Source organism: Miscanthus floridulus, chromosome 4 (assembly GCF_019320115.1).
Source record: "Miscanthus floridulus cultivar M001 chromosome 4, ASM1932011v1, whole genome shotgun sequence".
In the NCBI taxonomy this organism is placed as follows: Eukaryota; Viridiplantae; Streptophyta; class Magnoliopsida; order Poales; family Poaceae; genus Miscanthus; species Miscanthus floridulus.
The window spans coordinates 3,314,053-3,322,830 of NC_089583.1; the positions used below are offsets into that span (position 1 = coordinate 3,314,053).

The 8,778-nt window shown below is 51.3% G+C and overlaps 1 protein-coding gene across 1 annotated transcript; it reads left to right on the forward strand.

Annotated features, from left to right (window-relative positions):
- The first annotated feature begins 6,546 nt into the window (after positions 1 to 6,546).
- LOC136550800 (uncharacterized) lies at positions 6,547 to 6,975 on the forward strand. The gene has a single exon (XM_066542388.1). It carries the CDS (start codon positions 6,547 to 6,549, stop codon positions 6,973 to 6,975), a length of 429 nt encoding a protein of 142 aa, XP_066398485.1.
- Positions 6,976 to 8,778: the final 1,803 nt, after the last annotated feature.

Genomic DNA, 8,778 nt, shown 5'->3' on the forward strand with positions numbered 1-8,778 from the left:
CTGAGCGTGGGGTGCTCACTCGTTGGTTTAGCGAGTTAAGCAGATCTGTTGCGCACCTTAAGCCTGTTCGCTTGCTCGTAAACGATCGTAAATTTCCAGCCAGGAACAGTGTTTTTCTCTCACACCAAACCAGCCAGCAGTAAATAATCCACGATCGTTTACGGCCTTCCGAACAGGCTGTTTATGGATTGTTTGGATCTTATATAAGTTTTGTGAAAACCAGAATCCTTAAATCCCATTTTTAGTTTGTTATCCAGAAAACCATGTTTGTTTTCTTTAACTAAGGCCCCGTTTAGATCCAAAAAATTTTGGATTTTGGCTCACTGTAACATTTCGTTTGTATTTGGTAATTAGTGTCTAATTATGGACTAATTAGGTTCAAAAGTTTCGTCTCGCGATTTCTCGACCAACTGTGTAATTAGTTTTTTTTTTCGTCTACATTTAGTACTCCATGCATGTGCCGCAAGATTCGATGTGACGAGTACTGCGCAAAATTTTTTGGAATCTCAACAGGCCCTAACTTGGAGACCAGTAAAATCAGTTTCTAGTAAACTTGGAGTACCGAGTTTTACAAGAAACTACTGCTAGATGTTTTTATTTTTATAGAAACTGGAAAGCATAGCCTGTTTCTCCTGCCATAATCTCACATATTCATAGTTATTTGATTTAAAGAGAAAAGCATAATATATAACTAAAAAATAACAGAATACCTACTTAAAGCAGGTCAACCTAAAATTCATGGTAAAACCTATTTTCTAAAAACAGATTTCAAATGATGATACCTAAACAACCACTTAACATCATTGACACGTTTTCATGGGCAGCAGGTCCTAAATCATACTACTTCGAAGGTCTTTAATTGCATTCTGTGGCTAAAATTAACCCTACAAATATTGATTTATTGCAGCTGGATGTGGGAAGAAATATATGGTCAATACAAGAGTGCACGTCTGTTAGAATAAACTACTGCTTCCTTGTGTGAACACACAGCAAAGGAAGGCAGCGCCGAAAAGGCCCCCCTGCTGTGGTACTGTAGCCGCTGTAGAGGCAGGCGCCGAATAGCTCACCTACCGCACTGTAGGCACATGCAGGGATAGGCACAGAAGTCAGTCGTGCTGTGCTATCTAGTTACTATTACAGCATGTGCGTTGTACTAGGACTAGATGGATAGAGTTGTATAAATAGACTACCACAACAACTTAGTAAAGAGAGTTCAGATTTGCCATCTCTCATATAGAGCTTAGGCCAACGCTGGTGTCTTGTACTGTGTGTGTATGCTCTGTTCTCCCTCTTCTTCAACCTCGAGTCATAGTGTGTGTGGTCGGACAGCCTCAGTCATGTTCGACTGTGGTCGGCAAGACTGGTGAGTGGTCAACTCACCTGAGCTGGTGATTTTGTGAGCTAACAGGTGGTATCAGAGTCGTACAAGTGCCGTCGCCAGACTAACCGCTAGCGATGACGGGTGGTTCGGAAATAGGCGACAGCAGTGGCACTACTGTGGCTACCTAGCCACGACCAGAGGTCGTTGTTCGCACGGTGCGGGAGGTCGGCAGCACCAGTTGGCCGACGCTAACTCGCACCAACTATGGAGAGTGGTCGGTGACCATGAAGGTCAAGCTCAGAGCCCGATGGCTCTAGAATGTTGTTGACAAGGGCACCGACAATGAGGAAGATGACATGTCAGCATTGGAGGCTATCCTCGCTGCTGTACCGGTGGAGTACAAGGAGCCGTTGGGGACGAAGAGCTCTGCTAAGGAGGCGTGGGAGGCTATTGCAGCGATGCGCGTCAGTTCCGACCGCGCAAAGAAGGCGACAACCCAGCTTTTGAAGCAGGAGTACGCCATCATCAAGTTCAAGGATGGTGAAATAATGGAGGACTTTACCCTCCGCCTGCAGACGCTCATCAGCAAGCTGAAGAGCCCTGGCGTCACCATCGACGAAGAGGAGGCGGTCTCCAAGTACCTCCATTCCGTGTTGGCAAAGTACATCCAGATCGCTCTCTCTATAGAGACAATGTTGGACTTGTCCACCCTCACCATTGAGGATGTGACAGGCCATCTGCGGGCAGTGGATGAGCGCCTAGAGCAAGCGACAGCAATGAAGGACAGTGGCAAACTGCTGCTGACGGAAGAGGAGTGGGCTGCTCGCAAGAACTACGGGAAGGCAGCCTCCTCCAGCCGTGGTGGAGATGGCGAGCGCCACGTCAAGGCTTCTTTGGAGAAGAAGAAGCAGGTCGACTCCAACGCCTGCCGACGCTATGTGAAGATGGTCCATTGGGCACGGGAGTGCCCAAATCGCAAGCAGGAGAAGAAGGTTGAGTCTCATCTAGCGCACGCTGATGATGATGATGAGGCCACTATCCTGATGACGATGTTATGTGCACTGCACGACGTCGAGGCCAAGGAGAAGGAAGAGGCAATGACGGTGGAAGGACCTGGGAAGGTCATGAAGGCTGTCAACCTCGATGAACCATGCGCCCAAGTCCACCTCGGATGTGTGGGCGTTGACCAGGAGTAGCGGTGGTATCTAGACTCTAGTGCCAGTAACCACATGACGGGCTCCAAGGCATCCTTCTTCGAGCTCGACGACGATGTTACCGGTACAGTGAAGTTTGGTGACGGCTCAAGGGTGGCTATCCAAGGGCGAGACACCATCATCTTCAGGTGTCAGAATGGGGAGCACCGCACGCTAACGGATGTATATTACATCCCATAGCTGCGTTCCAGCATCATCAGCATTGGTCAGCTGGATGAGCACGGTAGCGAGATACTGATCAAGGACAGAGTCCTTAGGATCAGGGACCGGGAGCAGGGACTTCTTGCCAAGGTGAAGAGGTCCCTGAACTGGTTGTACCTACTTGACCTAAAGGTAGAGCAGCCAGTGTGCCTGGCGGCAAGGCACATCGAGGAACCGTGGATGTGGCATGCTCGGTTCAGACATCTCAGCTTCGACGCGCTTGGTCGGCTGGAGAAGATGGTTTGAGGGCTACCCCACATCAAGCAAGGAGGCGAGCTGTGTGATAGCTGCCTAGCTGAGAAGCAAAGGAGGCTACCATTCCCAAAGGCAGCCATGTATCACACGAAGGACGCTCTCGAGCTTGTCTATGACGACCTCTGTGGGCCGATCACGCCAGCTACAAACGGTGGTCGGCGGTACTTCCTCCTGCTTGTGGATGATTACAGTCGCTACATGTGACTACAACTCCTGATGAGCAAGGACGAAGCAGCGGCGGCGATCAAGAAGTTCAAGATGCGCATGGAGGCCGAGAGCGGCAAGAAGCTCTGGGTGCTGTGGACTGATCGCGGCAGTGAATTCACTGCGTACTGCGTGGATCAGGGTGTGGTGCGACACCACACCGTGCAGTACTCACCACAATAGAATGGCATGGTGGAGAGGCAGAACCAGACGGTGGTCAGCATGGTCCGATCCATGATAAAGGCCAAAGGCATGCCGGCAAGGTTCTGGGGTGAGGCAGTGACCACGGCGGTGTTCATCCTCAACCGCGCTCCGACCAAGGCCCTGACGGGCAAGATGCTGTTCGAAGCTTGGTATGGGCGCAAGCCAAGTGTGTCCTTTCTCCGGACATTCGGCTGCATCGGCCACGTCAGGAAGACGAAGCCGAACCTCACCAAGCTAGAGGATAGGAGCACACCCATGGTGTTCCTGGGCTACATGGAGGGTACCAAGGCATACCGGCTCTACGCCCCACGTGGAGACAAGGTGCTTGTCTCGCACGACGTCATGTTTGACGAGAAGGCGGCTTGGGATTGGACTAGTCCGAGCATGGGGGAAGCTGGCAACTTCACCAGCACCTTTGTCATTGAGCACCTGGTCATCCACGGTGGTGAAGACGCTGGGGAAGAGGTGCCAAGCACTCCGGAAGGGATGCCGAGCACTCCAGCGGCAGAGCCGAGCACTCCTAGGGCGGTGCCGAGCACTTCGGGAGGGATGCCGAGCACTCCTGGAGGGATGCCGAGCACGCCAGGAGTGGCACCGGGAGGTTTTGTAGTGGTGGTGACCACTCCAGGATGGGTGTTGAGCACTCCTGTGGTAGAGCCAAGAGGGCTTGCAATGGTACCAACCACTCCAAGACTGAGGCTGAACACTCCTACAGTGGTGCCGAGCATTGCAGGAGTAGTGATGAGCTGTCCAGAAGTAGTGCCGAGCAATGCAACTGGGGTGCCGAGCACTCTGGCGGAACAGGGAACTCCATCGATGCCGATCGAGTTTGCCTCACCTCCAAGTGATATCACTGAGTTCGTGGATACCTTCCACAAAGGTGAGGAGGTGCGATTCCATAGGCTGGACAACATCGTCGGCGGCACAGGACCCTCAACACTAGCTGGTCGGCTGCTCAATGATCAAGAGATGCGGCTCATCAGCCCAGAGGAACCACCCACGTTCGCGTTGGCCGAGCGTGACAGAAACTGGCGACGGGCGATGCTAGAGGAGATGAAGGCGATCGAGGAAAATGAGACATGGCAGCTCATCGATCCACCTACAGGATGCCGTCCGATCAGCCTGAAGTGGGTGTACAAGGTCAAGCGGGATGAGCTCGGTGCCATTGTCAAGCACAAGGTGTGCCTCGTTGCCCGAGGCTTTGTTCAACGCAAGGGCATAAACTTCAAGGAGGTCTTTGCGCCAGTAGCACGCATGGAGTCGGTCCGTTTGCTACTAGCCTTGGCAGCAGCAAAGGACTGGCGCATCCATCACTTGGACGTTAAATCGGCCTTCCTCAACGGCGAGCTAGCGGAGACGGTCTTTGTTAGGCAACCTCTAGGTTTCGTCGTCAAGGGAGAGGAGCATAGGGTGCTCTGACTACACAAGGCGCTTTACGTGCTATGGCAAGCCCCATGAGCATGGAACGCCAAGGTTGACGCCACGCTGGGCGAGCTTGGGTTTCAACGGTGCGCAACTGAGCATGCGCTCTACACGCGGCGACGAGGAAGGAGGAGCTCGTCGTCGGCATGTATGTGGACGACTTGATCGTCACCGACGCGCGCACGGAGGACATCAACAGCTTCAAGCGTGAGATGACAGCTCATTTTCGAATGAGCGATCTCGATGCACTCTCCTACTACCTTGGCATCGAGGTGAGACAGGGGAAGGAGGAACTCACGCTCGATTAGAGCGCGTATGCGTCCAAGCTGTTGGAGCGGAGCAGCATGGCTGAGTGCAAGCCATGCGTGACTCCGATGTAAGAGCGGCTGAAGCTGACGAAGGCCAGCACCGTGGCCAAGGTGGATGCAACACTCTACCAGAGCATCGTCGATGGTCTGCGCTACCCAGTCCACATGAGGCTGGACATTGTGTTCGTCGTGGGCTACGTCAGTCGCTTCATGGAGGATTCCAGAGATGATCACTGGGCTGCGGTGAAGCGGCTACTACGCTACGTCAAGGGGATGGTAGATCATGTGATCATCATCCCAAAGACCGGTGGGAGTAGGTTGTAGCTCACTGTGTTCAGCGATGCAAACATGGCGGGGGACATCGACGGACGACGGAGCACCTCTGACATGCTCGTCTTCCTCGAGTTGGCCCCAATTTCATGGCTATTACTGAAACAGAAGGTGGTGGCATTATCTACGGGCAAGGCAGAGTACGTAGCGGCGGTCACAGAGCGTGCCAAGTTGTGTGGCTACGCTGGCTACTGGGCGAGCTGACCGACGTGAAAGCTCACCCACCAGCACTGATGGTGGACAATCATCCCGCCATCGCCCTCGCGAAGAATCTAGTTCTGCACGGCCGGAGCAAACACATCGACGTGAAGTTCTACTTCCTCAGAGATTGTGTTGATGGAGGGCGGATCGTCATCGAGTTCGTCGAAACTGGTTGGCAACTCGCGGATGTCCTCACCAAACCGCTTGGATGTCTTCGACTCACGGAGCTGAAGGAGATGATCGGCATGGAGTGGGTACAAGGGATAGCAGTAGGATTAGGGGAAGAATTATTAGAATAAACTACTGCTTCCTTGTGTGAACACACATCAAGGGAAGTCGGTGCCGAAAAGGCCCCCATGCTGTAGTACTGTAGCCGCTGCAGAGGCAGACGCCGAATGGCTCACCTACCACACTGTAGCCACATGCAGGGACTAGATGGATATAGTTGTATAAATAGACTACCACGGCAACTCAGTAAAGAGAGTTCAGATTGCCATCTCTCATATATGGCTTCGGCCAATACTAGTGTCGTGTACTGTGTGTATGCTCTGTTCTCCCTCTTCTTCAATCTCGAGCCATAGTGTGTGTGGTCGGACAGTCTCAGTCATGCTCGACCGTGGTCGACAAGACTAGTGAGTGGTCGACTCACCTGAGCCAATGATTCCGTGGGCTATCAACGTCGTCCTACAAGAGTGCACGTCGTCTTGCACTGCTTCTCTGTCTGTACAAGCTGCGTGCCTATATATATGCGCTGTTGCTCCATCTCCCATCACACAAAACCACTTCATCCCTATTAAAAGCTGCCAGCTACATTTTGCAACTACAATCTCTTTATTGCCGGCCGCTACTCACAGCTCCATCTGTAAAAGCAGATAGCAAAGAAACAATGGCGTCCCTGACAATGGAGTGCCACCGTGCTGGTGCAGAGGTCTTCACCGGAGATGCCACGTGCAGGAAGAAGTCCGTGGAGCTGCTGGAGGAGCTCGGCCTGCCCAAGGGCCTCCTTCCACTGGAGGACATCCAGGAGTTTGGGTACAACCGCGACTCGGGCTTCATTTGGCTGGTGCAGGGAAAGAAGGTGGAGCACACCTTCAAGAAAATCATGCAGAAGGTGTCGTACGACGCAGAGGTTACGGCGTTCATCGAGAATGGCAAGCTGAGGAAGATCACTGGCATCAAGACCAATGCGATGATGCTGTGGATTAGCATCAATGAGGTGTTCGTCCCAGAGACCTTGCCGGAGAAGGTCACCTTCAAGTCCAGCAACGGCCTCTCCAGGACCTTCGATGCCGCTGCCTTTGCTCTTGGAGAATGAGGGATCACCAAATGAGGCAGAAAATTATGGGCACGTCAAATCCTCAGCCGGTTTAATGCTAAAAACAGCCATGCTCCATGATCTTATATGATCCTTTGAAAACAATAATAAATCTGTATAATTGCTTTTGGCTCTATATGTTTTTTCTCCTTTTCCCCTTTCTTGGAATAATGATATGTTCTTTATTAAATATAAACCAAAATGATTGTTTGGCTCTGCTAATTCAATACTAGCGCCTCCCATGCTACTTCGCTAGCAAACGGACAAGGAAGGTCAAGGCACATACGAGGTGTTCCTTGCTGGCAAGCGCCCAGCGGGCTACGGCCGCCGCGGCTATGTCTACAACCCGTGGGGAACAACTCAATTGAGACATGTTCCACAAACACGTGTCTCTAATCATACATTACAGTCGCGTCTAGAATACATGTCAATAATAAATGAGGTGTCTCCTTTGTACACATAGGATGTAGTGACGATGAGTCTTTCTGCGTTCGGGGATGTTTCATATGATTTTGTTACAGCAGACTATGGCCCTCCGGCCTTGCGCGAGCTCGCCGCCGGTCAATAGAGTCGTGTTGCTGGCATGGCTTGTCTCATGCATGCGTGCTTCGGCTAAGGGCACCGACCGAGAGGCTGGTCACTCGATGGTGCCACATGCTGCAGCACGCAAGCGCTAGCGAGGGGCCCTACTGTTGTTCATTCACACAATCATAGCATAGACAACACAGAGTTGTTTTGTGTTGATTCAACATATCCACCTTTGCAACTGTGATCAATGATTTAAGACCATAAAATGGCTAGGAAGAAAATCTCATTTGGACACAAACAACTTGCAGGTGGAGCGGTTAGGAGCCGAAGACGCGAAGCAGGAGGTCAGGGGTTCGAGCGCCGGTGGCCGCAAAGCTCATGTTTTTTGCGTGAAAAATTACGTGACTTGTGACGCGCGACCATATAGCTGCCCGGTGGGACCTCTCCCGGTATTAATTTTTTCCCATCAAAGTGTCGTCACAAGACACCACCGCCAATCCTCCATACTCTAGAATAATTCAAAAAACGACAATGAAAGAAATGACTATTCAACAATATTCAAGCATCTGATGAGCAAATAATCCATATTAAATGAGAGCATGAATAAACAATGTCTACCTCTGATCTCTAAGCAGGCTTCTTCAGAATAAGCTAGATATGTGTTCTATTAATGATCCATGCAGGTTGTTGATCTTGGCAAGATAGCGGAGGAGTGCTCCTAAATATAGAAGCGTGTCCATGAGGAATTAGCATTGAGTCCTACATGTAAGGAGAGAGCATAAGGGTAGGAGAAGAGTACCTATCGATCTCTGGGCATAGAAATTGCAAAATAGTGTGATGGTGGCCAGGAGCAAGGAGGTTCAGCCACCCGGCAGCCGAGGAGCTCCCGTGGGGGCAGGGCAAAGATCTGCACTGCCGCGTGTGGTCCCAAGGACGATGACAATGGTATGAATAGTGGCAACACACTGATTGGCCGGCAGCGGATGGTGGCTCCTGTATTGGAACAGTGCAGCGCACAATGCCTCCTTACTCGTTGTGGCCCCATACTGCCCCCTGTAATCATACATGCAGGTAGACATCAGAGATGTGGGTTACAAATCACGTGTCTAAGGTGACTTCTTACATCATAGACACGTCAAGTTAAAATGAGTCTCTGATGACTACGCTAATCATCAGAGATGCATTGTACTAAAACACATCTGTGATGACATTATCTCACAGACACGTTTAATTGGGACATGTCGTCTTTCTTGATAGCGGCAGACATTGTATTGA

Excerpts from the sequence above, each read along its gene's own strand:
- LOC136550800 (XM_066542388.1), top strand. The coding sequence starts at position 6,547 with ATGGCGTCCCTGACAATGGAGTGCCACCGTGCTGGTGCAGAGGTCTTC.